The sequence below is a fragment of the Ramularia collo-cygni genome, assembly GCF_900074925.1.
Source record: "Ramularia collo-cygni strain URUG2 genome assembly, contig: RCC_scaffold11, whole genome shotgun sequence".
NCBI classification, from domain to species: Eukaryota; Fungi; Ascomycota; class Dothideomycetes; order Mycosphaerellales; family Mycosphaerellaceae; genus Ramularia; species Ramularia collo-cygni.
Window position 1 is genome coordinate 868,264 of NW_019716265.1, and position 25,160 is coordinate 893,423.

General features: G+C 52.3%; 9 protein-coding genes; 5 read left to right on the plus strand and 4 right to left on the minus strand.

Annotated features, from left to right (window-relative positions):
- Window positions 1-1,132: 1,132 nt before the first annotated feature.
- On the minus strand, window positions 1,133-3,068 carry RCC_07409 (uncharacterized protein; the record flags this gene model as incomplete). XM_023772667.1 has 2 exons in its annotated part: window positions 1,133-2,492; window positions 2,542-3,068. The coding sequence occupies 2 exons, from the start codon at window positions 3,066-3,068 to the stop codon at window positions 1,133-1,135; spliced, it is 1,887 nt and encodes a 628-aa protein (XP_023628435.1).
- A 318-nt stretch (window positions 3,069-3,386) lies between these two features.
- Window positions 3,387-4,467, plus strand: RCC_07410 (probable purine nucleoside phosphorylase I, inosine and guanosine-specific; the record flags this gene model as incomplete). XM_023772668.1 has 3 exons in its annotated part: window positions 3,387-3,579; window positions 3,664-3,751; window positions 3,804-4,467. 3 exons carry the CDS (start codon window positions 3,387-3,389, stop codon window positions 4,465-4,467), a joined length of 945 nt encoding a protein of 314 aa, XP_023628436.1.
- A 31-nt stretch (window positions 4,468-4,498) lies between these two features.
- Window positions 4,499-5,425, minus strand: RCC_07411 (related to FCF2 Essential nucleolar protein involved in the early steps of 35S rRNA processing; the record flags this gene model as incomplete). XM_023772669.1 has 2 exons in its annotated part: window positions 4,499-4,891; window positions 5,093-5,425. 2 exons carry the CDS (start codon window positions 5,423-5,425, stop codon window positions 4,499-4,501), a joined length of 726 nt encoding a protein of 241 aa, XP_023628437.1.
- A 280-nt stretch (window positions 5,426-5,705) lies between these two features.
- RCC_07412 (uncharacterized protein) lies at window positions 5,706-7,684 on the plus strand (the record flags this gene model as incomplete). XM_023772670.1 has 2 exons in its annotated part: window positions 5,706-5,855; window positions 5,912-7,684. The coding sequence occupies 2 exons, from the start codon at window positions 5,706-5,708 to the stop codon at window positions 7,682-7,684; spliced, it is 1,923 nt and encodes a 640-aa protein (XP_023628438.1).
- A 3,692-nt stretch (window positions 7,685-11,376) lies between these two features.
- RCC_07413 (uncharacterized protein) lies at window positions 11,377-13,657 on the plus strand (the record flags this gene model as incomplete). XM_023772671.1 has 2 exons in its annotated part: window positions 11,377-11,872; window positions 11,928-13,657. The coding sequence occupies 2 exons, from the start codon at window positions 11,377-11,379 to the stop codon at window positions 13,655-13,657; spliced, it is 2,226 nt and encodes a 741-aa protein (XP_023628439.1).
- Window positions 13,658-14,358: 701 nt separating this feature from the next.
- Window positions 14,359-16,385, plus strand: RCC_07414 (probable alpha-actinin, sarcomeric (f-actin cross linking protein); the record flags this gene model as incomplete). XM_023772672.1 has 3 exons in its annotated part: window positions 14,359-14,381; window positions 14,449-14,481; window positions 14,537-16,385. The coding sequence occupies 3 exons, from the start codon at window positions 14,359-14,361 to the stop codon at window positions 16,383-16,385; spliced, it is 1,905 nt and encodes a 634-aa protein (XP_023628440.1).
- A 287-nt stretch (window positions 16,386-16,672) lies between these two features.
- RCC_07415 (uncharacterized protein) lies at window positions 16,673-17,506 on the plus strand (the record flags this gene model as incomplete). Its single annotated transcript, XM_023772673.1, has 1 exon — window positions 16,673-17,506. The coding sequence occupies one exon, from the start codon at window positions 16,673-16,675 to the stop codon at window positions 17,504-17,506; it is 834 nt and encodes a 277-aa protein (XP_023628441.1).
- Window positions 17,507-17,654: 148 nt separating this feature from the next.
- Window positions 17,655-21,233, minus strand: RCC_07416 (uncharacterized protein; the record flags this gene model as incomplete). The annotated part of the gene is made up of 1 exon (XM_023772674.1): window positions 17,655-21,233. The coding sequence occupies one exon, from the start codon at window positions 21,231-21,233 to the stop codon at window positions 17,655-17,657; it is 3,579 nt and encodes a 1,192-aa protein (XP_023628442.1).
- A 1,493-nt stretch (window positions 21,234-22,726) lies between these two features.
- Window positions 22,727-23,515, minus strand: RCC_07417 (uncharacterized protein; the record flags this gene model as incomplete). The annotated part of the gene is made up of 1 exon (XM_023772675.1): window positions 22,727-23,515. One exon carries the CDS (start codon window positions 23,513-23,515, stop codon window positions 22,727-22,729), a length of 789 nt encoding a protein of 262 aa, XP_023628443.1.
- Window positions 23,516-25,160: the final 1,645 nt, after the last annotated feature.

Genomic DNA, 25,160 nt, shown 5'->3' on the forward strand with positions numbered 1-25,160 from the left:
AGACGACTCGAATTAATACAGAGCTAGTTAGGAGGCGTATAGCCTTTCCTCTATCTACTATAATTCCTTCCGCGCGTATCCGGTTTAGCCTAGGACAGGTATATAAAAGGTGGGGTTAGGGTGAATAGTCTAACCTATTCTGGACTATTTAGTAATGCTATAAGGCGGTGGGCCTTATATAACTACTTATTACTATAGAGTATATTAATAAGTAGTATTAGGCTTCTTTTAAGGCTAAATTCTAAGAATAAAACCTTATTAAAGAATTACTAGCGTACTATCTTACTAAGCACTTCCTACTATAGTCTAGGGAATATATTAATTAGAGGTATTAGTAGGCGTACTCTAGGCTAAGTTCTAAGATTTAAACGTTAAAGACTAGGATCTATTAGTAATACTATAATACTATAAGGTCTAGACTACTTATATAATAAGAATAGTATAATATAAATAGTAATACGTAGGCTAAATATCTAACTTAAATGCTAATATATACCTCTTTAATAAATAACACGAATAGCTATGCCAAATACGTACTAGCCGTAAGGGCCAAATACTTGAGCACAGCTCGCTCAATATCCTTTATTTTAATGGGCGACTACCTACCTCATCATCCCTTTCTGAAGTATGCAGTATCGTGAGCCACGAGCGCCTCAAGGTTTATTTTTAAGGATGCATGTCATTCCCCCTCCAGATATGGCCCATTCAACATCTCGTTCGTTGTTGTACGAGTGTCCGTATTGTTCCCTGCTTGGTGTCGTGTAGCAATATTGTAGTTGACTCAAAAGCAGATTATCCCCGGCCCTCTACACGGTCTACCTTCGGACCAAGTCACGCTCGGGTCCCCATCCTGGTTACCATCATGACGGCGGTCGCTTGAAGCCGTTTCAAGTTGCCTTGTCTCGATCCATAGATGTTTGGAGGCGTTGGTATGACATTCCTTCAACGAGATCCGGCTTCCAAGCAAGGTCTCCTAGTAGTCTGGCGATGGACTCTACCAATAGAGAAGTTTCCACGACTTTCCTCCGAACACAGAGACGGTATCGAGGAAGCAGTCCTAGTACCAGTACCAAAATCTTCCAAGAATCTCGAATCTGTCAAAGATTCCTCCCACGGACAGCTCTGCGAATCCTCACACCAGCACAAACTCCCTCTCCACTAATCCCTCCCCCACCTCCAACAACCCAGCAAGCTCACCCTTCATAATGCCCGTAACATACACAAAACCCAAAAACCTCCACTCCCCATCCCCAGTAGGCCGCAATAGAATCGGAACAGCACTACCATTCGGAAGCACCACAATATCTCCAGATCGCACATGGCTAGGACCATATCCCAAAAACCCACCTTCAGTAACGAAAAGTGTCTTTTCAGTATTGGGATTCGCGGCCTGGAATTCAAAATATGTCTTCCAGAGATCGAGAGCGTAGAGAGTTTTTCTGTAAGCTGGCAATTCGGTCTGTCTTCCATGTTTCTCGGTCCAGCAGCGGATGAGTAGGAAAGCGGTCTTCTCGTCCAGGGAGAAAGCGTGGTTTTTGACTTTTGAGGGGGAGGGAGGTTGGGAGGCTTCTGGGTGAAGTCTGGTGTAGGGATCGGGCGTATCTAGGATTTCCTTGCAGAAAGTGCGTTCATCTGAACGGAGCAGATCGATCTGTTCTAAAGGTGGTAATGGTTTGAATCGTCGTTGGAACTTGCCTGCCAGGTTACAAGAAAGTCTCCATAAGCGTTGAACGCTTAATAAGGTAGCAAGCGAGAAGAATTTCTTGGGCCTCGCAAGGCGATGAGCTGTATCGATCCGGTCAAACTTGTATCCGCTCAACGTGAGAGTTCCAGCCTCGATGTTCGCGATACAGGTATCCTTCGTGGTCACCTCCCGTTGCATGAACCAAAACGATGGCACGGCATTGAACAGTCTGCGAAACTCATACATGTCCGACGCCATCCTACTCCCATCCGAGAATTCATCAAGAACGCTCGAGCGATTGCGAGGCTGCGTCCATGATGGAGCTCTCTGATTAGACGATGCGAATGTGAAGTCCACTGTCCACGAGGGAAGGTTCAAGTCTTGACCAGCACATGGCGTTGTGACCAAGCTCAGAATCTCAAGTCGTTCGCTTGCACAGATTGCAGCGTAGGTCGCCTCTGCATATACATGACGAATGCTCCTCGCATAGTCAACTGTAATCCCAGCTCGCTCTTCATCAGAGATGAGATTGAGCATGCTGTACACTTTATCTTTGGGATCTAGAGATGCCGTCAAGCGGGAGAGCCATCCGAGACTGGTCAGACTAACACTCCGCCGTTTCGCATATCGAAGACTTGTGAGCTTTCGAACGAATCTGGCAAAGACATGTAAGTCCTGGTGGGGAGTCCTGGGAAGTTTTGAGATGAGCTCCCAGAGTTCATCCCACTCCACGATGGCAGGGCCGAATGCTACGAGTGGTTCTTGACGGGCCATCACGAACTCCTGGACCACCCATGCTCGTGTCCACCTGTGTTGTCAGTAGACTCTGCATGAACGCAAGTATGTGTCGTTCGTACCAAGGTGGGCTAGTCTGAGTAACAGCACGTAGAAGATACTCAGTGTTCTTCTTCGTATCAGACTTGCTTTCTCCACTTCGTCCATCATTTGTGCCGACTCCCAGCCAAACGAGAACCCGCGAAGCTTGCTGATAAATCTCACCCATGATTTTCACGTGATCGTTTCGCTCCGACGTTTGCTGATCGATACAAATCTGATCAATCCACATCTTCCCAATCAAAGGGGATTTTCCAGCGCGAAATTCTCGAAGGGCATTCCAGAGGTTGGCCGTGACGGGGAAGCCACTCTGGCCATTCAGCGAGATGGTCTTGTGGTTTGCCCATGTTGCCCAGGTATAAGACAGCGCGGTGTACGTGAGAGGTATGTCGAAGTCGGGACTCGCATACAATGTCTGGATAGAGAGAACACATTTGATTTCCTCATCCCAGCTTCCGTCTTGAATCTCCAATATTCTGATCTCGCGCGGTCCATTCAGTGCGGCACCAGGATAGACAAAATCAGGCCGCCGAGGCGGAAATTCGTTCATACTTTGTAAGCACTCATCATCATGACTTGTTACGCAACTTCACCGTCAAAAGGGCGAATACTGCGCCGCTACTCAGCTCATGCATCCAAGTGAAGTCGCTCCCCCCAAAAAGCGCCAAGCGAACCAAATCGGAGCTCGCCGCCAATCTCCCTCACAACCAAAACCACCGGACCACATCACGATCCACCATCACGAGCAGGAAAAACAGCGCGCCCCTCCCTCCCTTCCATTCAAATGCTATCAACAATCCATCACATCTCCTCCCTCTACCACTCATACACCCATCTCCAACACAGCCTGCACGACGTCCACGACGAAATGGCAGACAAACCCTACTCCAAAGCCGCGGAAACGGTCGACTTTCTCCGCCTCAAACTCCCAGAATCCCTGGCCAAACCTCGCGTTGCCGTCGTTTGTGGAAGTGGTCTGGGTGGACTCGCCGAGACGGTCAATCCTGGATTGAGGGAAGTTTGGGAGTACAAGGATGTGCCGAATTTCCCCATCTCGACAGGTCAGTTTTTCTCGTCCAAGTTTTTTTCACAACTCATATGACAGGGAAACGATGAGAAGATGCTAATGGATAATTTCATTCCAGTGGCGGGCCATGCTGGTAAATTGATATTCGGCACCATGGGATCCCAAGGGAACGAAATTCCCGTCGTGTTGCTCGTAGGCCGTGCACAGTTAGTAGAATGGGTAGGTAGATGTATACAAGAAGCTTATTTTCATTCCTAGTTTCTACGAAGGTCACTCGATGGAGGCTACGACATTTGCCACCCGCGTGTGCAAGCTTCTCGGAGTGGAGACTATCATTCTGACCAACGCTGCGGGTGGATTGAACCCGGACTACGGCGTAGGTGACATTGTGGCGCTCAATGACCATCTCAACCTTGCCGGCATGGTAGGACAGTCACCGCTACGAGGACCAAATGATGATGATTTCGGTGTGAGATTTCCACCTCTCTCCGATGCATATGATATTTCCCTACGCCAGCTCGCGCACAAGGCGTGGAAGGAGATTCGGCAGCAAGACCCCAGTGGAAGAAGACTTCACGAGGGAGTGTATGCTTTCGTGTCCGGACCCACCTACGAGACCAGGGCGGAGTGCCGGATGCTGAGAAATCTAGGCGCCGATGTAGTTGGCATGTCCACAGTGCCGGAGATTATCGTTGCCAGACATGCCGGTATGCGGGTACTGGCTTTCAGCTTGGTCACCAACAATGCGGTGTTGGAGCCAACGACACGAGCAGACGATCCAGCCTTGCAAGGTCTGTCGAGAGAGCAGCTCGATCAGCACCTGAGTCGAGGCAAAGCGAACCATGAAGAGGTCCTGGACGCCGGCAAAGCAGCAGCATTGGACATGCAGAGTCTGGTGCTCCGCATCGTATCCCAGCTGTGAGGATGGGTTGGGTAGACATAGTCAGGCAGCTTCAACCAGAACCACCCTTCTTGACACCACCCTTCCTCTTCTCTTGCAGCGACTTGTAGAAACCTTTCTTTCCACTGGTCTTCTTGTTCTGCACATCGCCGTATTTCTTCTTGAATCGGCCATTCTCCCTCTCATTCGCCAGTACCTCCTCAACAAACGTGCGCTTCCGCTGTTTGTTCTCAAGGCGGCCGGTGAAGAATTCTGTCGGTCCCTCAATGATGGTGCCCACCTGACTATACTCTGGTGCCGCCATTTTGCCRCCATCTTTCTTGTAATGACGATGGGGATCAAGCACGCCACGCATCTTGATGAGCTGCAAATCGCGCTTCAACTCGGGTGTCAGATCGGTCTTTGGTAGATTGTACCACTTGTCGCCGGCAGTGGCCTTTTTCTGCTGTAAGCTTGTCAGCGTGATTCAACAAAATACATCAATAACAAGCGTGGTGGTTGTGTGAAAACTCAGAGTAACTATGAAAATAAAGCTCTCAGTAGTGCAGAAAGGCAGCCAAAACGGTGCCCGGACTCTGCTCAAGATAGAAAATGGGATAATTTTCCTCATTGTAGGTGGGAATGGGTGGGTGGGGGCTCAACATACCTCTGCGGCGGTGATGCGACGGATGACCGGGTCCTCGACCTTTCTGATTCCGTTGGCCTGCTTGCGATGCTTTTCTTGCAGCAATCGGGACGAATCGACCGTGGCGACGTCGCCTTTTGTCGATACGTATGGCTTCTCGAGCTGACCTGCGTCTAGTCGGGGAAAGTGGAAGTTGTGCTGGGTGGTGCTCTGGGTTAGCTGCTGGCCGTCCTGGGACTTTTCTTGCAGGCGTGTTGTGGCGCGAGCGAGCAATTGCTCAATCTGCTCATCACTGATGTCTTCGTCGGGGCCATTGGCGACCGGCTTCAAAGCGACCACAATGTTGTCGGTCATGATGTGTAACACGTCCCGAAGCTACATCAGATGTGCAGTGCAGTACRGTGGGAAGAATTGGAAGGGAAGAAGAATTTTGAACTTTTGTCGGTGGTCGAAGCTCGGGGAATTTAGCGCGCCTGCTCCCCCCACGTCACGTCTGGCTGTCCTTTCATCACGCCTCAGTGGCCTCTTCACAGCATTGCTACTCGACTACGTGACATTCGCAGAAACTGTACATATAACCCCCCTGAATTCCTCCTCCTTCTCCCCGCCCGTCTGTTCACAATCACCGCCCATCATGCYCATCGCTCCAAAATCGAGCGTATCCTACGCGAAGCAGACGCTGCCGTTTCCCATCTACGCTGCCGATTGGGATCCCTACAACCGGGGCTATCTTGTTGTCGCGGGAGGTGGTGGAGAGACCAGCAGTGGAATCCCCAACAAGATTGTTCGTTCACGCCCGTAGCATCTCCATCATCCCACTTCCAGCTAATAACATCCAAGCACGTCCTGGATGTCAACAACCGCGCCCTCATCACCGATGCTGCACGAATCACTCTGTCAAATACGGAAGATTCTGTCAGCTCCATCGCAAACTTGGCCACCAAGGATGGTCTCATCGCCTTCGCTGGTATCAACTCCTCCCAGGCCGACCAGAACGCAGGCAACAATGAACACTTTCGAACTTTTGAAATCCCATACCCTCCTCGTAAGAAGCAGAAGACGGAGGAGGTGGAAGAGGGGGATCTGGGAGACATCAAGCTACTCGCGAAACGATCCTTGTTCGCAAAGTCCACGGCACCGAAGAAGGAGACATACCAACGATTACTTCGTCTGTCGCCCGCTCAGAAACGAGGCTCGCCGGCGAAACGAATTGGCGCCATCGCATCGGGTCTTGCGAAAGATTCCGAGGTGATTGTGTTCAACGCCACGGTCGCGGTGCCGTCGCCTGGGGACATCATCACTAGAATCGCCCTGCCTGAAAGGGCAGAGGCTGCGGACCTGGACATTGCCCTCACTCCAGAGTCAGACTTCAGCATCGCCTACTGTGACGACTACAATATCTACGAGCAGACGATCCGATACGACTTCAGTACGAAAAAGGCCGAGAAGAGACCCGTGGGACCAAGACGCGTCTATCAGATGCCAGTGCCTGAGAGCTTTCAGAAGGCCAATAGCCGCTCCAAGTTCCGCTGTGTACGATTCCTAAACTCGGATACTGTCATTGCTGTGGCGAATAAGCCAAACAAGGGCGGCGCCGAGCTTCGCATATTCCATCTCTATCCTACCGGACCGGCCATGGAGGTTATGCAGCAGAACCTCCCCCGCCGCATGAAGCAAGCGTCATGTCTTGACGTATGCGCTCTGGACACAGACAAAAACGGCAACCAGCAGTTTGCCATTGCCGTGGCTGGACAAGACATCAGTATCGAAGTCTACACCATCAACTACCAGAACGCCACCGATACTTTCAAAGGTTTGCGCAGCTATCTTACGCTTCATGATGTCCACGCTCAGCAGATGACCAAGATTTGCTGGGCACCATTCCATTCACCGCCTCGGGCACCAGATCTAGGTGACGAATCCACCACGGAAAGCGACGAAAAGGCCGGCTCTCGACCTGCACCGGCACATCCAGGACCTCAATACGCTCGTCTCGCGTCGGTCAGCTATGCCAATACAGTCGTAATTGATACCTTCCCGCTTTCACCGCTTGAGCCCAGCAACAAGAACTCCCGCTACGTCCTCAGCCATCCTCGTGATGAGGCTTTCTGGTGGTGGGCATACGTTCTCGTCATCTCCTTCTGTGTCACGATAGCCGCAATGCTCTATGCTTCTTTTGCTGGGTACACTGGCTCGATGGGACCGCTCGGTCTCGTATCCCCCGGAGCGCGTGAGCAACTCGATGYCAAGCAAGTGACCCTCACCAAGACACTACACGAGACAATCCCTACAGCTGTTGTCGGCGGTGGAGCGCTACGATACGCTTTGGAAGAACACCACGCCTCGCCTGAAGATGCCGACGCTACCGCGGTCGTGGTACGCGAGACTGCTGATGGCGTCGCCATTGATGTGCATCCCGATAAGGAGGACTATCTTCAGAAAGACTCTGGAGCCAAGCATTGGCACGAACTTGAAGAGCATCAGAAGACTTTCTGGAAAGAGAAGCTCACCAAAGCAGGCCAGTGGGCGGAGCATGAAGGTGAGAGCGTGCTGAAAGGCGTCCTCTGGAGCACCTATGCGCAAGTGGCGCATGAGGTCTTGCGGGAGCTGTAAGAACAGGGTCCAGCGAGACCCCGCCTGGGCGTGAAGATGAAGATGTCATTATGCGTGGACGCTGTAGTCATTTGGTGACAGTTTGGTACCTGAAAGTCATGAGTTGATGGTACTTCTGAAACCTGAGAGTCGTTCATGAGCGTACCATAGTTGGGTTGTATCAGAAGCACGGTACCGTAGGGCTCTAGATCTTTCGGCAAGAAACGGCAATTCCATCAATAAACCTATCAAAGTTATTACTCACATGTTGTGGCTAGGCGTCTTCCGCACGGTCAAGTTTGGTATTCTTTTCGAATCTGGGACCCAAACTTTTTTTCTTTGCGCTCGGCGCAGGTGCGGTGCTGTGCCTTTCAGTTGTAAAACAGAGGTAAGGTAACCATGACATGGTTTTTGAGTTTTTTGAAGTACACGGCAAGTCATGGACTTGCATTTGCAGCATGATGATCGCCCACCCCCTCCCCTCCCTCTCCCTCCTCCCCCAGCCATTCCCGTGCGTGACGTACATTTTTCGTGGCTGTTTGCTTTGGACTAGTGCCGATGTCACCGGGATATTTTGCTGTTTTATACATTGTGTGGAGATCGAGTATACCTTGTGGTTATTATTAAGGGCTTTGCAAGAGAATTTTGACGAATCGTGGTTTTCTTTGATGGAGGCCGGGCTTGATGATCAGTATCATAGACTCGTGGACTTGGGGCTTGGAGAGTCGTGGTATGGGATAGGAGAGTCTAGAATTGTGGAATGAATTGGTCGAGGGGGAGTAACTGGAGGTTCCAATGTTCGTGGTGGTGGGGATTTTTGGCACGTGTTTTAGATTGCGGTGCGTGTGAGTGGTGAAGCTGCCTTTGGGTGTGCATACCTTTACTCCGGAGTCTTCCACCATGTCCAACTGCGGAGCTTCGCACTACACCTCCTCCCTCTCAAGTGTCAATAGCATGCTTTTTCAAGGTTTCTGTGGATTATACTTCGTCTGTATGTGATGTGATAGGCACACGGGAGATCTCCATTGCGTTCATTCTGCCTTTTCATAGGTCACTCTATGCCACTCCGACGCCGTAGAGATCTTCGAGGCTGGACTGCCTTGGCGAGGGAGTGAGAGTCAAGGCCTGCCTGCTAGACATCCAATGGCACATTCTCAACTTATTAGAAAGTCCAACGTCTTTGCCCTGCCACTTTTTTTGAATTCGGTTTCTGGCCTTGCCTTGCAGGTCTTGAGACGACGGTGTGTAGTATCTACCGCCTGTAACTCTATTTATGGCGAGGAATTCCGACCAATGTCGTCGCCATGACACCAGCATGAACTTAGGCTAGGCCTGGCCGTCTTGACAATCCGACTACATCACAAAGGAATTGATGGACTAGATGAAACTTGAGTACTCTATGCTAGATGTCAGCTGAGGAGATTGTCTGCAAATCAGCCATTTGCATTCATGAACCGTTTATATGCATTGTCCCATTACAATGAGCCGGACCTCCGTATGACACTTCATCTCACTGATGATCGGGTAGATATGACCGGACGGAAAGCATCGGTCTACAACAGAGAAGTGTCYCGATCGATGATGGGTCGAACACACCTAGCCCGATGGCAATTAGCATCATGTCACGACAAGACTAGATTCGTGGCCTGTATGAATTCAAGAGCTCTGCAAGCGCCATCGCTATCTTGGTGAAAGCGCCTGGTTGGTTGGTTGGTTGTTGTTGTTGTTGCACATCGTCCCTTGCTGGATGATGGAGTGTCGCACCGACAAGACCACATGGTCGTCCACAGGTACAATCTACGGCTCAGCTTGGCACACAGAAACAATTGGTAGGACTCATTTGGATCGAACACGAGAAACGATGTATCACAAGGCGAGATACACCACGTGCCTGCCATGCTGCCAATCTCACACCCGTCGACCTGTCTTTCAGTAATACAAACGAAACGCCTGATATTCTGATACTTGGAGGTCTTGATCCAATCTCCATTAAGGATCAGCCAACTACAGCATTCATTGGCTGCTGTGAGCCGCTTTCTGTCAAGATGATGGGTCGTCGATCAAACTGTCGATTGTCTGGAGTTTCCAACAATTGGTATCGGGTGTGGGGACATCGCCGTGTGTAACCCGGTGAGCCTAAGTTTGGTCGCAACACAGCGCAGGGCGAATGACCCGGGAGACCATGATCGCAAAGGTGGAAGGTGCTGGTAGTGTGATCTCATCATTTTAACACCCGATCATATCTTGAAAGAGTATATCGTCCCGGAGTTGCCAGATTTGCTCATTCGATGTAAGCGGCATTCTACCAAATTCTAGCCATGCCGCCATGGAGTAAGGTAAACCAAAAATTCGGCGGGATGGAAATTCCCAGATCGCGAATGCGGGATCGGGGAGATGTTTTCGTGCTTTCGTCCGGCTCTAAGGCGGAGCTGATGGCGTGTCTCGTGGGCCATCCATGTGCCATTCAAGGATCTGTGGCCAGCCGCGTTGAATTGCAAATTGTATCGACGGGTTCATGCAGGACGCGTCAGATTCAGCTTGAATGTGATGCCTCATTATTACGCCGTAGATGCCGGGAGAAGAAACAGGACAGGACAGGACAGGACAGGTGCGTGAGGTCACTGACAGACTCCACTATGTACAGCGTCCATCCATCGAAGCGAAGCGAAGCAATGGCCTGCGGGTGCCAAACGATCGGGTTCATGGCCTTTTTCCTCGAACCCGGACAGCGTTCGCTTGCTTCGGAACACAGGCTTCTGCACCCATGTCCCAGCATTTTTTCGTGCCTTCCAGACTCTCCGCTGTCGTTCGCATTGGCTGTCTTACATTGACCATGCTGGAGAATCGGTCTKAGCTTGAAGTGGTAGTGTGGTAGTGGACCGACGTGGCTCTTCATCGGTCGGTCTCCACAACCGGCCATTCTTCGTCCGTTTCAGCTGGCTGCTAGAGACGTCCAAGAACGTCCATGCGCTCAGCGGGCGGAGCAGGGAATCAGGGATGTCTGCGATGGGCGCAAAGCCCGTGTGAGGCTACAGCCCGTTCCCGCAAACCTACACCAGGCTGAACTCGCAACAGGAGATCAACATGCCGCTGCAAACAAGAGTCAGGACACTTTCCTTGATGCCTGATGACCTGATGATGCAAGAACGCTCACGGCGCGGGAGGGGTGAGCGGTCGTTACCCGCCAGGCCACGGGCCAGAATGGCATTGTGCAGGGAACTACCTCGAGGTGGTTACGTTGCGCAGAGCGGCTCTCGGTCCTCAACGCGTGCAGGTGAGACAAGACCAATCGATCGCCGCGTGGTTGTTCGCGACGCCTGGCACAGTCAACGGTCCGGGCGACCTACTCCGCAAGCGTTGTTGCGTCCCAGGATCATCGGTTGGTGGAACGCGYAGCAGGGTCCTGCCGCGGCGGGTGCTTTTTTGGTGGACTGCGCGAGTCGCCGAACAGGTCCCAAATCTGAAAAAGGCGAGGCAGCGCAGCTTGGGCTCGTACCACCGTCATATGCCCTGCTCTGGCGCGGTCTTAACCCTCGCGATCCCCATCGATCGTTTTCTTCGTCAAACGAATAAGATACCTGGCAGGTTATCTCAGAAGCTCTGCATCACGCTTCCCCCAAATATGAATGTGACTCGGCTCAGCTCTGCATTCTGAGGCGTCTGGAAAAGAGCTCCCTGCAGCCGAGGGGCGTTCGCACCGACATCCCCCAACCATGGACACCGTTCCTGGAACAACTCCGGACCGGACTGGAGCTGGAAGTACAGAGGAGGCGCCGACCTCACCTCACACCTCTCTGGAATATCAGCGGAGACGACTCTCTTTCTTTGGTCGCTCCAATTCCGACGCCTCGACTCACAGGCGCGCTCTTCCTACTCTCAATGCCACAATGCCCACTTCCAAGGGCCGCGCCGACCCCGCCGACTCGCTCACTTCGCGATCCTCGACCGCTCTTTCACAAACCCGTCGCAAGAAAGTCGACCCGTTGGATAGCATCCGTAAATCTCTCGTTGGATTAGGAACCTGGATGAAGGCGCCTGCTAACGACCAAGTGAACCCTCCTCGTCCGGGATCCTCTCGCAGGTCCTCGTCGCGACAAAGCGTTTCTAGTGACAAACCTAACACCACCTTGATCCCTTTTGCCGCACCGGTCACGAAGACGAAGCCATTGAAAGCACCCGAAGAGCACGAATTTACAAGCGAAGAACAATGTAAGCACCAGTCGACAATCGACGTGCAATAGCGCAGGACTGACAAAAATACCAGACTACAAGCACCGCAAAAAGTCTAGCATCTCACGACCATTCAACTTTCAACATCTAACCCACACAGCTAAAAAGCACATTCCCTTGCTTCAAACCGTCGACGAAAGAAACCTGACCGCCAAGTTCTGGTCGGTCAATGCATACCAGAAGCCCAAAGGCGACCTCAAGGAAATTCAAGCGGATGACTTGTCAGAAAAACTATCAACACAACCTTCAGAGCTTTCGTTTGAGATTGAGAGGCCATGTTCCTCACAAGCAACGACCGAAGTCGCCGAAAGTCTCGACGAGACCACATTCGACGAAACGCAAGAGACCAAGTTCAACCCCGATGCCTTTGAAACAATACACGAGGTTCACCACGCACCAGAGCCAGCGGTGAAATCTCCCAAGCATTACTCATCAATGACTGCACTGAGCTCGCCAACGGTCAATGATCCCGACAAACTGCGCCACCTCATTAAAGAGCGAGGCACCCGCGATGAGATTGTTCCTCCCACGCTTCAGCGCGCAGTAGCATCGTCAGATGTAAGGGCGAGCCTTCCTGTCCGTCCAGCACCTCCTCTCGAGACTCTCAGCGCGCCTTTGACGACGCTCGCTGGACAGAGCCAGCGTGAGAGCAAGCCACTACCACCCGTGCCCACTCGAGGCGTGCGCAAAACGCATTCCAAAAGCTCGATGAGAACACTCGGCCAGTTGTTTCCAGCTCCGCCTCACGGACGTGCCGGTTCCGCTGCCGATTCCGTTGCCGGATCCGTGGCCGGCTCATTCGTGTCCAAAAGATCGTCCAAGTCTGTCGCGACCGTCAACTCTCGCACGGATGTCTTCATTGAGCCGACATGGGAAGACGACATTGATTTTGCTTTTGACCAAGAAGCGGAAGCAAGCTGTGATTTTGACTGGGAGAATGTGGCGTCTCCTCGCGAAGAAGAAGAAGCAGAACTAACGCCATCGGACCACGACGATGATGGTGGCGAGCCCGGCGGCGTTCGGTTATCTGCGTGGCTCGGCGACGCACCATCAATGTCAAGCTCATCGTCATTGGATCACACTCAGCACAAACGCGGATCCTCTGTCGGACATCGTGGTTTCCAAGCTGCAAGGACTGGGTCGGGAGAAGTCGCGCTGTCAGCTCCTACGTCCCTCAAACTTGGCACATCTGCGTCGGGGAGTCCAACCCCTTTGATAAAGGCTAGTCTTCTCGAATGCGAGAGGTCACCGTATACTGAAGGGGAGATGCAATTTCCAGGCTTCGATGCGAACCGAGCTCCCGAATACCTGAGTGATCCTGAATCCTCCGCACGCTCGAGCGAACGCCGCAAGTCGAGCTCTGCAAATTCTTGGGAGAGCAGCAGACGATCCATGCACGTGGGAAGTGATACAACGCGTTGGTCGTCCGCATCGACCAGCTCCATTCCAGATCTCGTGCAGAGCAGGCGGAAAAGCAGATCGTCCGTCGTCAAATCCCATCGCATGTCGCGTCAGCTGGAGTCTGTGACATCGGCCGATGAAGACGACGAGGAGGCCTCGACTACCACGCGTCTTCAACCAACTAGGGCACAAACAGACAGCTTCATTATGCGCCGGCCGTCCACGTCTGGCGACCGCACGCTGTTGTTTTCTGCCGGACGCACTGTGCAACGGGGACGCTCTGCAACACCGCCCAGCCGCATTGCTCTAGCAGGGGGCAATGTTGCGGAAGTGCCGGGCGAAGACCACGTCGGCTGGATATGAGCGGCTTGAAAAAAAGCTTTTGAATGTCTTTACGTGAACATGATTTGTTGAAACTTGCAATGCGATGGCGCCGGGGAGCGTTGTCATCTTGATGCCATTTCTTGATTTGGAGGGCTGGAGGAGATACCCACACGTCCACGTTACGACGTAGGCAATATTATTTTAGCGGAATCATAGTATTCAAGCATGCCCAAGTGGCTGAGACGAATGCCTGTTTTAATGCAATGAAAAACGACTCTCTTCTTCATTTCGGCTCCCTGGTGCGCACTTGGCACATTGCGCTCCTTTATCTTGCGAAAAGTCCAATGAGTTGGCTCTCCTGTCGGCACCCATGCTCGGCGGAATGGTGGCTGCCGAAAAACATGTTTTCAACGAAAAGGCCATGTTGACAGTGGCATGGTGATTCGTAAACGCAGGGGTATGCCTTCTCCGAAACAGGTCCACCAATTGAACGCGAGTGCTGAGGTTGTGGAGTGAATGATGTGTGCAGGTTGCTACGCACGTGAAAGTCAGTGCGGGACAGCGGGTAAATGTCGTTGCCGTGATGAACAGGCCAGGCCCAACCTTCGGCTCAAGCGCCAGCTGCAATCAACATCCCGATTGCACCTTTCCTTCACCATTCGCACATCTCACAGCATCGATACCTCACCAGACAGCTTGGAGGGTTCGACGTTGCGCTTACAGCAGTATGCAATTACGCCATGGCGGTGCTTGAGCAGTCGTGGTATGTTTGGCGGGTTCGGTCCCCCAGCTGCGGGGCGTTGAGAGGGCTGACCGACATGTGCGCATAGGATTAAAGTGCAGGAGAAGACATTTGGTAAATGGTGAGACATGAGCCATGGTTTCAGGCGGACATAGCTAACCATGCGTCGTCGCCAGGCTCAACAACAAGCTCAAAGTACGCAATGTCGAGATTGCGAACCTCGTCACTGATCTCTCGGACGGCGTCATCTTAATACACCTCCTCGAAATCCTCTCACAGGAGTCCCTCGGCCGATATGCCGCTCGGCCGAAACTACGAGTGCAACGGTTCGAGAATGTCAACATTGCTCTGGATTTCATCAAAGGGCGGAAGATCCAGCTGACGAATATTGGCGCCGAAGACATTGTGGACGGCAATCGAAAGATCATCTTGGGCCTGATATGGACGTTGATTCTACGCTTCACCATCAGCGATGTGAATCATCAAGGTCTCAGCGCCAGGGAAGGATTGCTGCTGTGGTGTCAACGGAAAACAGCATGCTACGATGAGGTGGAGGTGAGAGACTTTTCAGGTAGCTGGAACGATGGCCTGGCATTCTGTGCACTCTTGGACATCCACCGACCCGATCTAATTGATTTTGACGAGCTGGACAAATCGGACCACCGTGGGAACATGCAGCTGGCCTTTGATATTGCTTCTAAGGAAATCGGTATCCCGGACCTGCTGGATGTGGAGGACGTTTGTGATGTTGCAAAGCCGGACGAGCGATCGCTCATGACATATATCGCATATTGGTTCCATGCCTTTTCCCAGATGGAAAAGGTTGAGAATGCAGGCCGGAGAGTGGAAAAGTTCGTCTCCAACATGCAAGGCGCCTGGGAGATGCAAAACACATACGAGCGAAGAGTTCGTGAACTGTTGCAGCAGATTCACAAACAACGAGAATACTGGCAGAGTGCAAAGTTCGATGGCACGTACGCAGATGCAAAGGCCCAGAGCAAGGATTTCACTGGATATAAGCAAAGAGGGAAGCGGGAGTGGGTTGCTGAGAAGAGCGATCTCGCCGGTTTGCTAGGCAACATCAAGACCAAACTCAACACGTACCAACTTCGTCCATACCAGCCACCTGCAGACCTCAGCTTGGAAGCACTTGACTCTGCCTGGAATGGCTTGATGGAAGCTGAAAGAGCCCGAAGCCAGGCAATCAACAACACGATCCGTGACATCAAGAACAACCTCCGGAAGACCTTTGCCGACAAAGCTAACGACTTTGCCCTCGCACTCAAGACCATTAGTGTCAGCATATCCGGTTTGGAAGGCGACGTAGACGATCAGCGCGAACACGCCTCACAAATCGCGGAAAATCTCCCCCCACTGGACAAGTACCTCGACATCATTGCTAATCTGGACACACAATGTGAAGAGGCCAACATTGAAGAAAACGACTACACAACGTATACCTATGATGAACTCGCATACGAACTGGGTCTCGTGCGTAGTAGCGTGCAGAAAAAGCTCGCTTTTCTTGATAACCAAGTGGTGGCCCGCAACATGACCAACCTGACTCCCATCCAGCTTGAAGAATTCGAGTCCGTATTCCGACACTTTGACCGCGACCTGTCCAATTCGCTCCAGGAGCTCGAATTCTCAGCCGCGCTGGCCTCGCTCGGATTGGTGTATGATGAGCAAGAAATGCACGAACGATTCGTCGAGGTGGCAGGTCATGGCGGGCACGTCACATTCGAGCAATTCATTCGCTTCATGGTCGATGTTACCGAGGACCAGAACACTGCGGAACAGGTCTTTGAGAGTTTCCGGGAAGTCGCAGATGGCAAACCGTATGTGACGGAGATGGAMCTGACGCACTCATTAATACCGGATGAGATTGTGCAACAGCTCGTAGCGGAGATGCCGTCGCACAAAGGACCTGACTTACAGCAGGATCGCGATGTGCCAAAGTTCGACTATATCTCCTTCATGGATAAGTATTTGCATGGAGCGGATGGCATGAATGGGAAACGATGATGAGGTGGGATTGATTGAGAGGGCGTTGAGAACATAATTTCGACTTTTGGCTGGACAGGACAGCGAGTCGTTGGGCAGCATTTGCATTGTGATGATACCAAGGACGGGAGCGTTGATAGTGCTGGAGAATCACTTATTTATCATCATTCGTGAGAACATTCCTGTTGATGTATCCCGGTTGAGTCGCTTCAGCCCTACCGGATTAAGGTTCGCCGACTTTCTCCAAAGCTGCAGGGCCGGAGAGCTTCACTTGAAATACAATCAACATTCAGAGAAACAACGACAACATGTCACTCGAAACTATCGAAACCGCGCCCCTAATCGAGGACTTCACTCCACTCTCTGAATATACCTCACAAACACCGGGCTCTTTCTTCGGCGGCCAGCCAGTCCTACACCTGCATGCTCCAGATTCGACCATCAAGATCCCCCAAGACCAATTCGAAGCACAATCAGATTTTCAGCAATTGTCCGGCGGCACCACTCCATCTGCAAGCTCCAACGGCGACATCCATCTCTCCGGCGTCGATGTCTGGGTGACTTCACGACATGTCCTACTCTTCGCCCCGGCGCATTCATCTGGACTGCAGATCTCTTACCCGACAATCACCGTGACCGCACAGGATGGGCAAGACGTGCTTCTTGAGCTGAATCTCTCCGACATCGATACTGCAGACGAGGATATTCAATTCGTGCAGATTCGAATCACAGCAGGCACTGTTCAGCACCATGCAGCAGCAGCGACTCAAGCAGAAGGCGGCGCATCGAACGGAACTGCCGACCAGAATAATTCTTCCGATGCGCTATTTAGAGCCATCTCGGACTGTCAGGAGTTGAATCCTGACCCGCCTCAGCATGGAGAAGAGGGTGAGGATGGTGGATTTGATGAGACGGCTCCCGGCGCGACGGGTTGGATTACGAGTGAGAATATGGGGGATTTCATGGATGAGAATGGGAACTTCAGAATGCCTGAGGGCATGACGGTGATTGGCGGTGAAGACGATGATCAAGGAGCAGAACCGCTCGGAGAAGGTGCAGGCCGGACTAGGACTGCGGCCGAGCTGGATACTGCGGACGGTGCTGGAGAGGAAGATGAGAAGAAATGGCAGCGGACTGGATGAACTGGATACATATCGCCGATGAGAGATATTTGGGACAGGACTTTTAACTCACGCATGGATTTACGGCATAACGAGCTAAGAACCGGACGAAAGAAAAGTTTCATATGTGGGTATCTAAAAAACACATCCTCCCCTTAAACATTAGTAACTAAGTCTTCAAAAAGCCGTCGGCGTCGTACAAGCTCTTTGGCGTGTTCCCTGGCGAGTTCATCTGCGTTGCCATCTGCCTCGGAGTGGTGGACAACATTTTTGGATCAAACGTCGGCTCCGCACTCCTTCGAGGCGTGGCCTCCGCTGCATGGACTTTGCAGGACGGAGTTTCCGCTGAATCTGGCTGCTTCTGCCAGAATCGCTCTCCATCATCCCAGACGCTCGAAGTCGGCCTCTGCTCGCCATTCTTGTCCTTTTCGGCACTCCAACTCGTAAACTCGGCATGAAAGCCTGCGAGTGCTCCATCTAGGACTCGATCAAAAGTGTTCTTGTCCAAGAGATTTCCCATGCCATTTTCTACCTCGCCATCAGCGGCACCTCCTTGCGTATACTGCTCCGATGTGCGAGTGCCAAAGTCGAAATCAAACAGACTGTTGCTGCTATCCTCTGTCGGTAGTATTGCGCCTGTGAAGGGTAGACTTGGACTGGCTTGGCGACCTAGAAGTTGCCAATTTCTGCTCTGGCGGTTGGGAGTTCCTGTGTTGCATTCACTGTTCATGCGTCGTAATTTGGAGATGTTGTTCAGCACGGACTTGGCTGGGGCGTTACGGGGACCTTTTGGACTGGTATTTCCAGGCGCTTGGAGGGTGTTGCTCTTGGCCGGGGGTGCAGTATTGAATGGTCGAACGGTGTGAAATTTTGGGGCTTGTGGAGGTGAGCTGCTCTGTGGAATGGTGGGTAAGAAAGGCTCTGGGGATCTTCGTCGGATTCTGTTCGGCGAACCGGTACTTGTAACGCGACGTGGTCGAGGAGCGCTGCTTTGTGTGGGTACTGCGGGCGGTTTCCATTCCGGTAGCTGGTAGGCTGGATCTTCCGAGGTGGTTGGTGGGAGTAGGATTGGGATGCTGTTCAGCCCCAACACACCTGAAGAGCTGGTTGAGGGAAGACGAGACATCATTCTGCTTGCATTGGAGCTTGTCAAGGTTTCAACATCTCTCGCTTGAGTGTCTGGCATGGGAGAGCTTTTTGGTGAGCATGGCGGCGATTCCTCTTTCGCGACTCTGTTCGTCTGAGTCCTATCTTCTCGATCGTCGCCAAAAATGTTCCCGGCGGCAAATGGAAGGAAACAAGAACTCCGCTCGGGGTCCATTGCGTCCCACGACATCTCAGGTGGACTTGCAGGATCGTATTCATCGCCCTCCCCGCCGAATATAGGCATGTGGATCGCAGGCCAGGCGGGATCATATTCCTTCTTGGCTGACAGCTGATCTGGTGGACTGGAAGGCAATTGGAATGCTACAGGCGAGACTTGCGAAACACGCGAAACGCGAGCGTCTGGTGAGAGCGGCGAGACTGGTGAGGCCTCGCTGGAAGAAGGTGAGCTTGCCAACGCGAACGGCGACGATCCGTCCTTTTCATTGTCAAAGTCCATGGAGAACTCTGGCAATGGTGTTGCACGGTTTACCGCTGCCACGGACGCTTGCGACTTGCTTGGAGTGGGGAATTTGGGAATGTCAAAGGTTCCTGATGAGCGATTGGATTGTTTTGAGCCCGGTCTGCTTCCATCTGGAGAGATTGGCAGGTTCGAATCGGAGGCTGCGGATGTGAGACCTGCAGCTTCTTGGTACGCATTCCAGACTGACAACGTTGGTGAGTCGGATGTGATTGATGCTCGTAGGGTCTTGACCCGTAGATTGTCGGGGAGGGTGGAGCTGCTGAACTGGCGCATGGGGCTAGGCCGTCTCTTCTGCACAATAAGCTGCTTCTCGTTTCCWTCCACCTCGCCACTTTCAGCGCGATGGAACTCGTCACATTCGCTCTCCTCTTTAATGCGATCCATAAGGCCTGCTGGGCTGGCGGATCTGCTGCGCACAGGTCCCAGAACTTGCGGAGTCAAGGTACTGATGCGTACGCAGTTCTGTCTCCGATGACCTTTACGGGCATTGGGACTTCCTTTCAGTKCGCTAGGAACATTGAGTTTCGTGGCACTAGTGTCCCATTGGAATGGATTCCCACRGCTGCTGCGTCCAGAGTTCGGGGTGGAATCTGAAGATTCGCGGTTCACGGTGAACTTGCTTGCCTTTCCGGAGATATCGCGTAGAATTCCTGCTCGTCTACGCTCTGCTGGAGATCCACTGGCGGATACGGACTGTCTCCTGTTCCTGATCTTGCGGGGAGGAGTGGAGACTTTTTGCACGCCGCCGAGTGAGCCCGTCAGGGAGTTGGACGAGGATACACGGCTCATCATGATGCTATTCGCTGTTCCGATCTGAGCAATGGATAGTCTCTGCTGCTTGGCAAAGCTTCCCTCTGAGCTTGAACTTGCGGTGGATAGCTTCCGTGTCAAGAGACTCTCGCTGCTGAAGCGGATGATGCTTCCACAAACGGATACAGACTTCTGCAATTTCGATGCGGAGCTTGTAGTATTTGGTCGCGGACCGTCGATGCGTGGATTCAGCCATTGATGGCTCGCTCCTGTCTTCAGTGAAGCGTGTTCATCTTCCGCAACGACGTCCTCCAATGTTGGCGACTGCAGGGCATCGTTGTCGCTGTTCCTGGTCAAGATCGGGCTTGTGACCAGGACCGAGCTGCTAGCGGAATCACCACTTGAAGACGATGTGCGCGAGATGCACACTACTTGCCGTGCATCTTCATCGTTGCCAAACTTCGTGATCAGACGGTGAGGCGATCTGGCAGGGATTGGTGGGACAGGTCCAGACGGTGGTTGGCTTGTTGGTGCTCCGAGGCTGAGTGATCTAGTGTGTGGATCAGGGCGATACAACCTGTATGAATCACAATATGCCTGACCGGACACTGTCCCGGCCACGACAGAGACGCCCAACAGGCCTGCGGACGCAGATCGTGCAACTCTTATGGTTGCATCATCGCTCTTGGTCCGATTGGCATCGTACCTTGTTGGAGATCGCTTTGCGAACGACGGTAGGGCATCCAATGTCGGACTTGCCGAGCGAGCTGAGCCCGTTGCGGTCGTGGCTTGATGACTCCGAAACTGACCAGCGTCATCTTGCTCGGGGTAGATCAAGTTCGACGAAGCCATGAACTTCTCCATGTTCTCCARAGAAGGCAGTTCTGGCGACGCCTTGTCGCGAATCGGACTCTCCAGCTCAACAATTGCAGACAGATATTTGTTCTTGCCAAACTGTATGCGACGATTCCTGAGCCTCTTCGGCAAAACCGAGGACCTCAATCGCTTTTGCGGATGTCGGGCTACCGGACTAGGCACATTGAGAGTCTCGCTCGATCTTAGTGCGTCCCAGCCTTGTTGAGAGTTGGGCATGACCTGGCTACATCGCATCGTCACGGGTCGGGGTGCCTGTTCCGTATTCCTACCGGGCGAGATCGCAGTGCTGGACGCCCCATGTTCCAGCTCGGCTACTTCTCTTTGGTGTTGTTTCTTCTTCAACACGATGCGGATGGCCACACCCGTCATCGCGAAAAGAATCGCGACTCCCACTCCCACTCCGATCGCGAGGTATAGCGTGGTATTCGCGGCGGCGGGCGGACTGGCCGCTGCCACGGAGGCGTCCTGTCTTCGTTCCATGTTGTTCCGAGTCATTATGAATTACTGATTATAGTTGGTGGTTTGGTGATTCCAGAGTCCGGGATTCGTTCCAGGTGGTCAGTCTTTACGTCCAGGTGGGCGCCGGTGTCCTCATCTCCCTTCCCAATGCTCGGCCCATCGCCAGTGTCTTTCAAGTTGTTGTGTCCGGTTATGTCACACGGCGATCGGAAACTGCTTGGGTTCGCCCAGATGCTTGATGGTCGATGTTATGATTTGGTTGAGCACGGTATGCGGGAGTTTCCACAACAAGGTATGTTGGAATGTGAACGAAATCACTTTCGCCAAGCCCAAGGTCTGGCTTCAATTAGATGTATCGTACTGATGAAGTGCCGCCTCGGCCAACTCTGTCGCTAGTAGAATTGTGCGAGAGTTTGAAACTGTGCCAGAGATGGTAAGGAGTGTGGGTCGTCAGGTAAACATTAGAAAGAAATGGCTATGGCATGGAAAGGAAAGGAAAGGAAGAGAGGAAAGAGAGCGTTGCAACGCTGAGGGTAGTTGAAGTCAACTCAGAACCAGAGACATCCTCGCTAGACGTTGTCGCCGTCAAGGAACTTATGATGAAGAGAAAACGCGTTGTACCTCCTGTCTCGTCCATTCGACACGTCCATCGGAACGCGAGCGGCCAACAACGACGGCAGAGATGAGGGATCTCCAGCACGACACACTGACAAGCCGGAGGCCCACACTGGAGCTCGAACTGGTGTTCGCAGGAAAGTATACTGCCACTCAGAAGTGGCAGCCGGTTTATGTGGTGGCGCGGACGGTTGGTTATTTCTGGTGCTTGCGACCTGGAAAGTGCGAATTTCAATCTCGGGGAAGCTTCACGCTCTCTGCCGGCCACCTCAATTTCGACTTTTGTGCATTTGCTACCTCTGACAATCTGATGTTGTCAACAGATTTTGATATAAGGGCATCTCTTGCATGAGAGGATCARGAAACCTGCGAGGCAGTCTGAAGTGAATGGAAAGCGCCTTCGCCCAAGTAGAATTCCATCGCAGTGAGATTTTGAAGGAGATGAAGGAGTAAGGTATTTGAGACATGTATACCGTGGTCATCTTGCGGATAAAACAGCACCGTTCCGCCCCACGACGGCTTTAATTCGCCTTATAGGTATAAGAGTAGGAGTATCTCCGTAGCCAAGAACTACACCTCAACTGTTTAACAAGCATTGACCGGGAATCGGTAAGCTGGCTGGAAGTCCAGCCATGCGTGAACGTGCACTCGGATGTTGCAACGACCAGCCTCCAGCGTCATGGCAGCCGTGACGTCGCTGACGCCAACAGATCGTGTAACGTTGAACATCTCTCTCCTCCGGATTGTATGATTCGGTTCTTCATATTGGACTAATAGTGCAGAAGACGGTAAGTTTGTGGGTATAATGCATTCCTCTTGATCAAGTCATCAGTACTATCTCGAATGTTGGTCGTCCTGTGCCCTCTTTACTCCATTATGAGACCGTGAATCATTAACATCAATAAGGCATTCATTTAGATCGGTCCTCCCGGTCTTGCACTCGATGCTGTCGCCCAACTGTCCAGAGGCTTCCGACAATGATACGAGCAACGAGAGGCAGATCCCATCTTCCTACAAGAATCGCAACCAATCTCATCGCCATCGGGCAACTTGAAAGTGTCGTTCATCTCATACAGACACTGTGCCCAACACCGACGACAAGAATCCCACTCCAATGACCCAGCGGCCTGGCGCTCGAATCGGATATTGATGGCCGAGAACTTGAAATCGTCTATGCTTTGCAATTCCCTGAGTGCACTGGAGATGATTCTCATGTTCTTATCACGGATGATGCGAGGGGCATTGACGAGTAAAGACAAGCTGGTGGGATCGAAGGCATTCGACTGTCTTTTGAGTTCAGAGAACAGGTCATTATTTCCAGCTTGATAAGTGATAGTAAAGTTCCTGATTCTCGATCTTCCCTCACGAGGTAGTGACGATAACCAACGCGCGGGCTCAGATAGGGTGGCTTCGGAAACGTCAATGTGGAACTTGTTGTAGGAGAAGAAGATCCGAGACGCCTCGTGATACAGCTGTCGGCAAGTGTGGAGTAGGGCTGATAACTCTGTGGGTATTGCTGCGCCAGTACACCTTCTCACGTCTGGTTCCGYGCGGCCAGACGTATCAGATCCGTCGGATGAGTTACCAGTCAGCCGAGGCGGTGAGTTCCTGTTTGGAGTAACGTCGACCAAGTCGCAGATAAGAACGTCTTTGCATATTTGTTCGAGGATTTCGCTAGGGAGTCGCTCCAGTATGCTGGTCATCTCGTGTGTGTAATGTTGTGGAGTGGGAAAGCGGGCAGCGCGTGATCTAATAAACGATGTCTGCAGGATGGGGCTGGATGGTGGGCTGGTCGATCCAACGATTGAGAAGCTTACCCACGGGCTGCTGTCTGGCCATCGAAGCTTTTCCTACACGAGGCTTGCTCCCACAATATCACCATCATCAGATTTGCTGTGTGATCAGATCAGCCCAAAATGGAGGAGCGTGAGGTGACGCTCTCGTCCCAAGGCCAAGGCCAAGCTTCCATGGCTGTGGTCAGCCTGTACCAGCAAAGACCCGGCGCATGTTTTGCTTGAGTCTCATTCCGTTGCTCCAGACTCAAGACAGGACAAAGAAGCAAGGAGCGATGATCCTGGTCCTGGTGGTAGGTAGATTCGGTCACCTCGCCGATGTTACAACGTCGCAAATAGATGGCGAAAAGACAAGGCGCTTCCGCCTCTGAGCCGCGCCCCAAGCGACCCGAGACGCTCGAAATATTAAAGTTACCCGATTGCTCGGGTTGACAGGCGATAATACGATTCTGTGAGGTGTTGGTGGGATGTCCCGGTCACGGTGCTGCACGGAGGATATGCATCGTGGTCGAGTRGGAAGTACCATGTAAGTTGTGGGAAAGCAGGTCGGCGAGATTGCCACCAGGATGCTTCCTCATTGAGATGATCAAATGCCGTGTCTGAACACAGACCATGCCCAAACGCGGCCAAGATCTGGGTTATTGATGCTCCCATATCGAATCATCTCCGCCGCCTATACTCGTACGTTAGGAATACCTCCCACATGGGTCGTGTTTAGGCTCGGAGCGGTCTCGAAAATAGAAGCACGCCGGCGTAACCTCTTCGGAATCACATCACATCATAGCCCCACCCGACTAAAGAGCCGGCTCCACGTCATGTTGATCGATGCAATAACGAGTATGGAATCCGAGGGAGCGTAGAGACCAACTTGCGCCGAAAGTCCAGCGATCCTCTCATACAATGCTTAGAGACACTTCCAATCTTGGACGGACATCATACAAAGCACGAGCGGCAGACCTGCCATCTGTGGGCACGGGCTGCGGAGATGGGGTGCATAGGCGTGCATTGATTGTTTAGCGCGGCGATGATCGTTCAAAAGACGAGGGTCGCCGAAATGCAGGTCGAGATACGGGGGCACTCATCACTGAGCGGTATGCAAGGCGGGGCTGCATAATCATACGGGAGTACTGTAGTATTGGCAAGCCACGGAGATTTCACGACCTGGTGGTGTGAGTAGAGTTGCATCGGATCGACAGTGGAGGAAACAGTCCACGTTTTCAAACATCCCACATGGATGATGTGCATGACGTGCCGCCTCTCGTATTATTATTGTGTCTTGCGCGTGTTGCATTGGTCGAGCTAGTACGGGCCTAAAACGGTCTCTTGCGAGCTTTTCCCCATACATAACGTCGACGGCATCGTAAGTCGCCTCACTATCTCCATCTGTAATCCAATATCCGACCTTTGCCGGGCCTGATATATCATTTGACCGTGGCGGAAGACACAATCGACCCATTCCGGCGGTTACTGTGTTTTAGACTTTCCTCTCAAGGTGAGCTCCCCTCCCAACGGACGGCTTCAACGGGCTTGGTGGCGCCGCCGCGAGACATTAGGC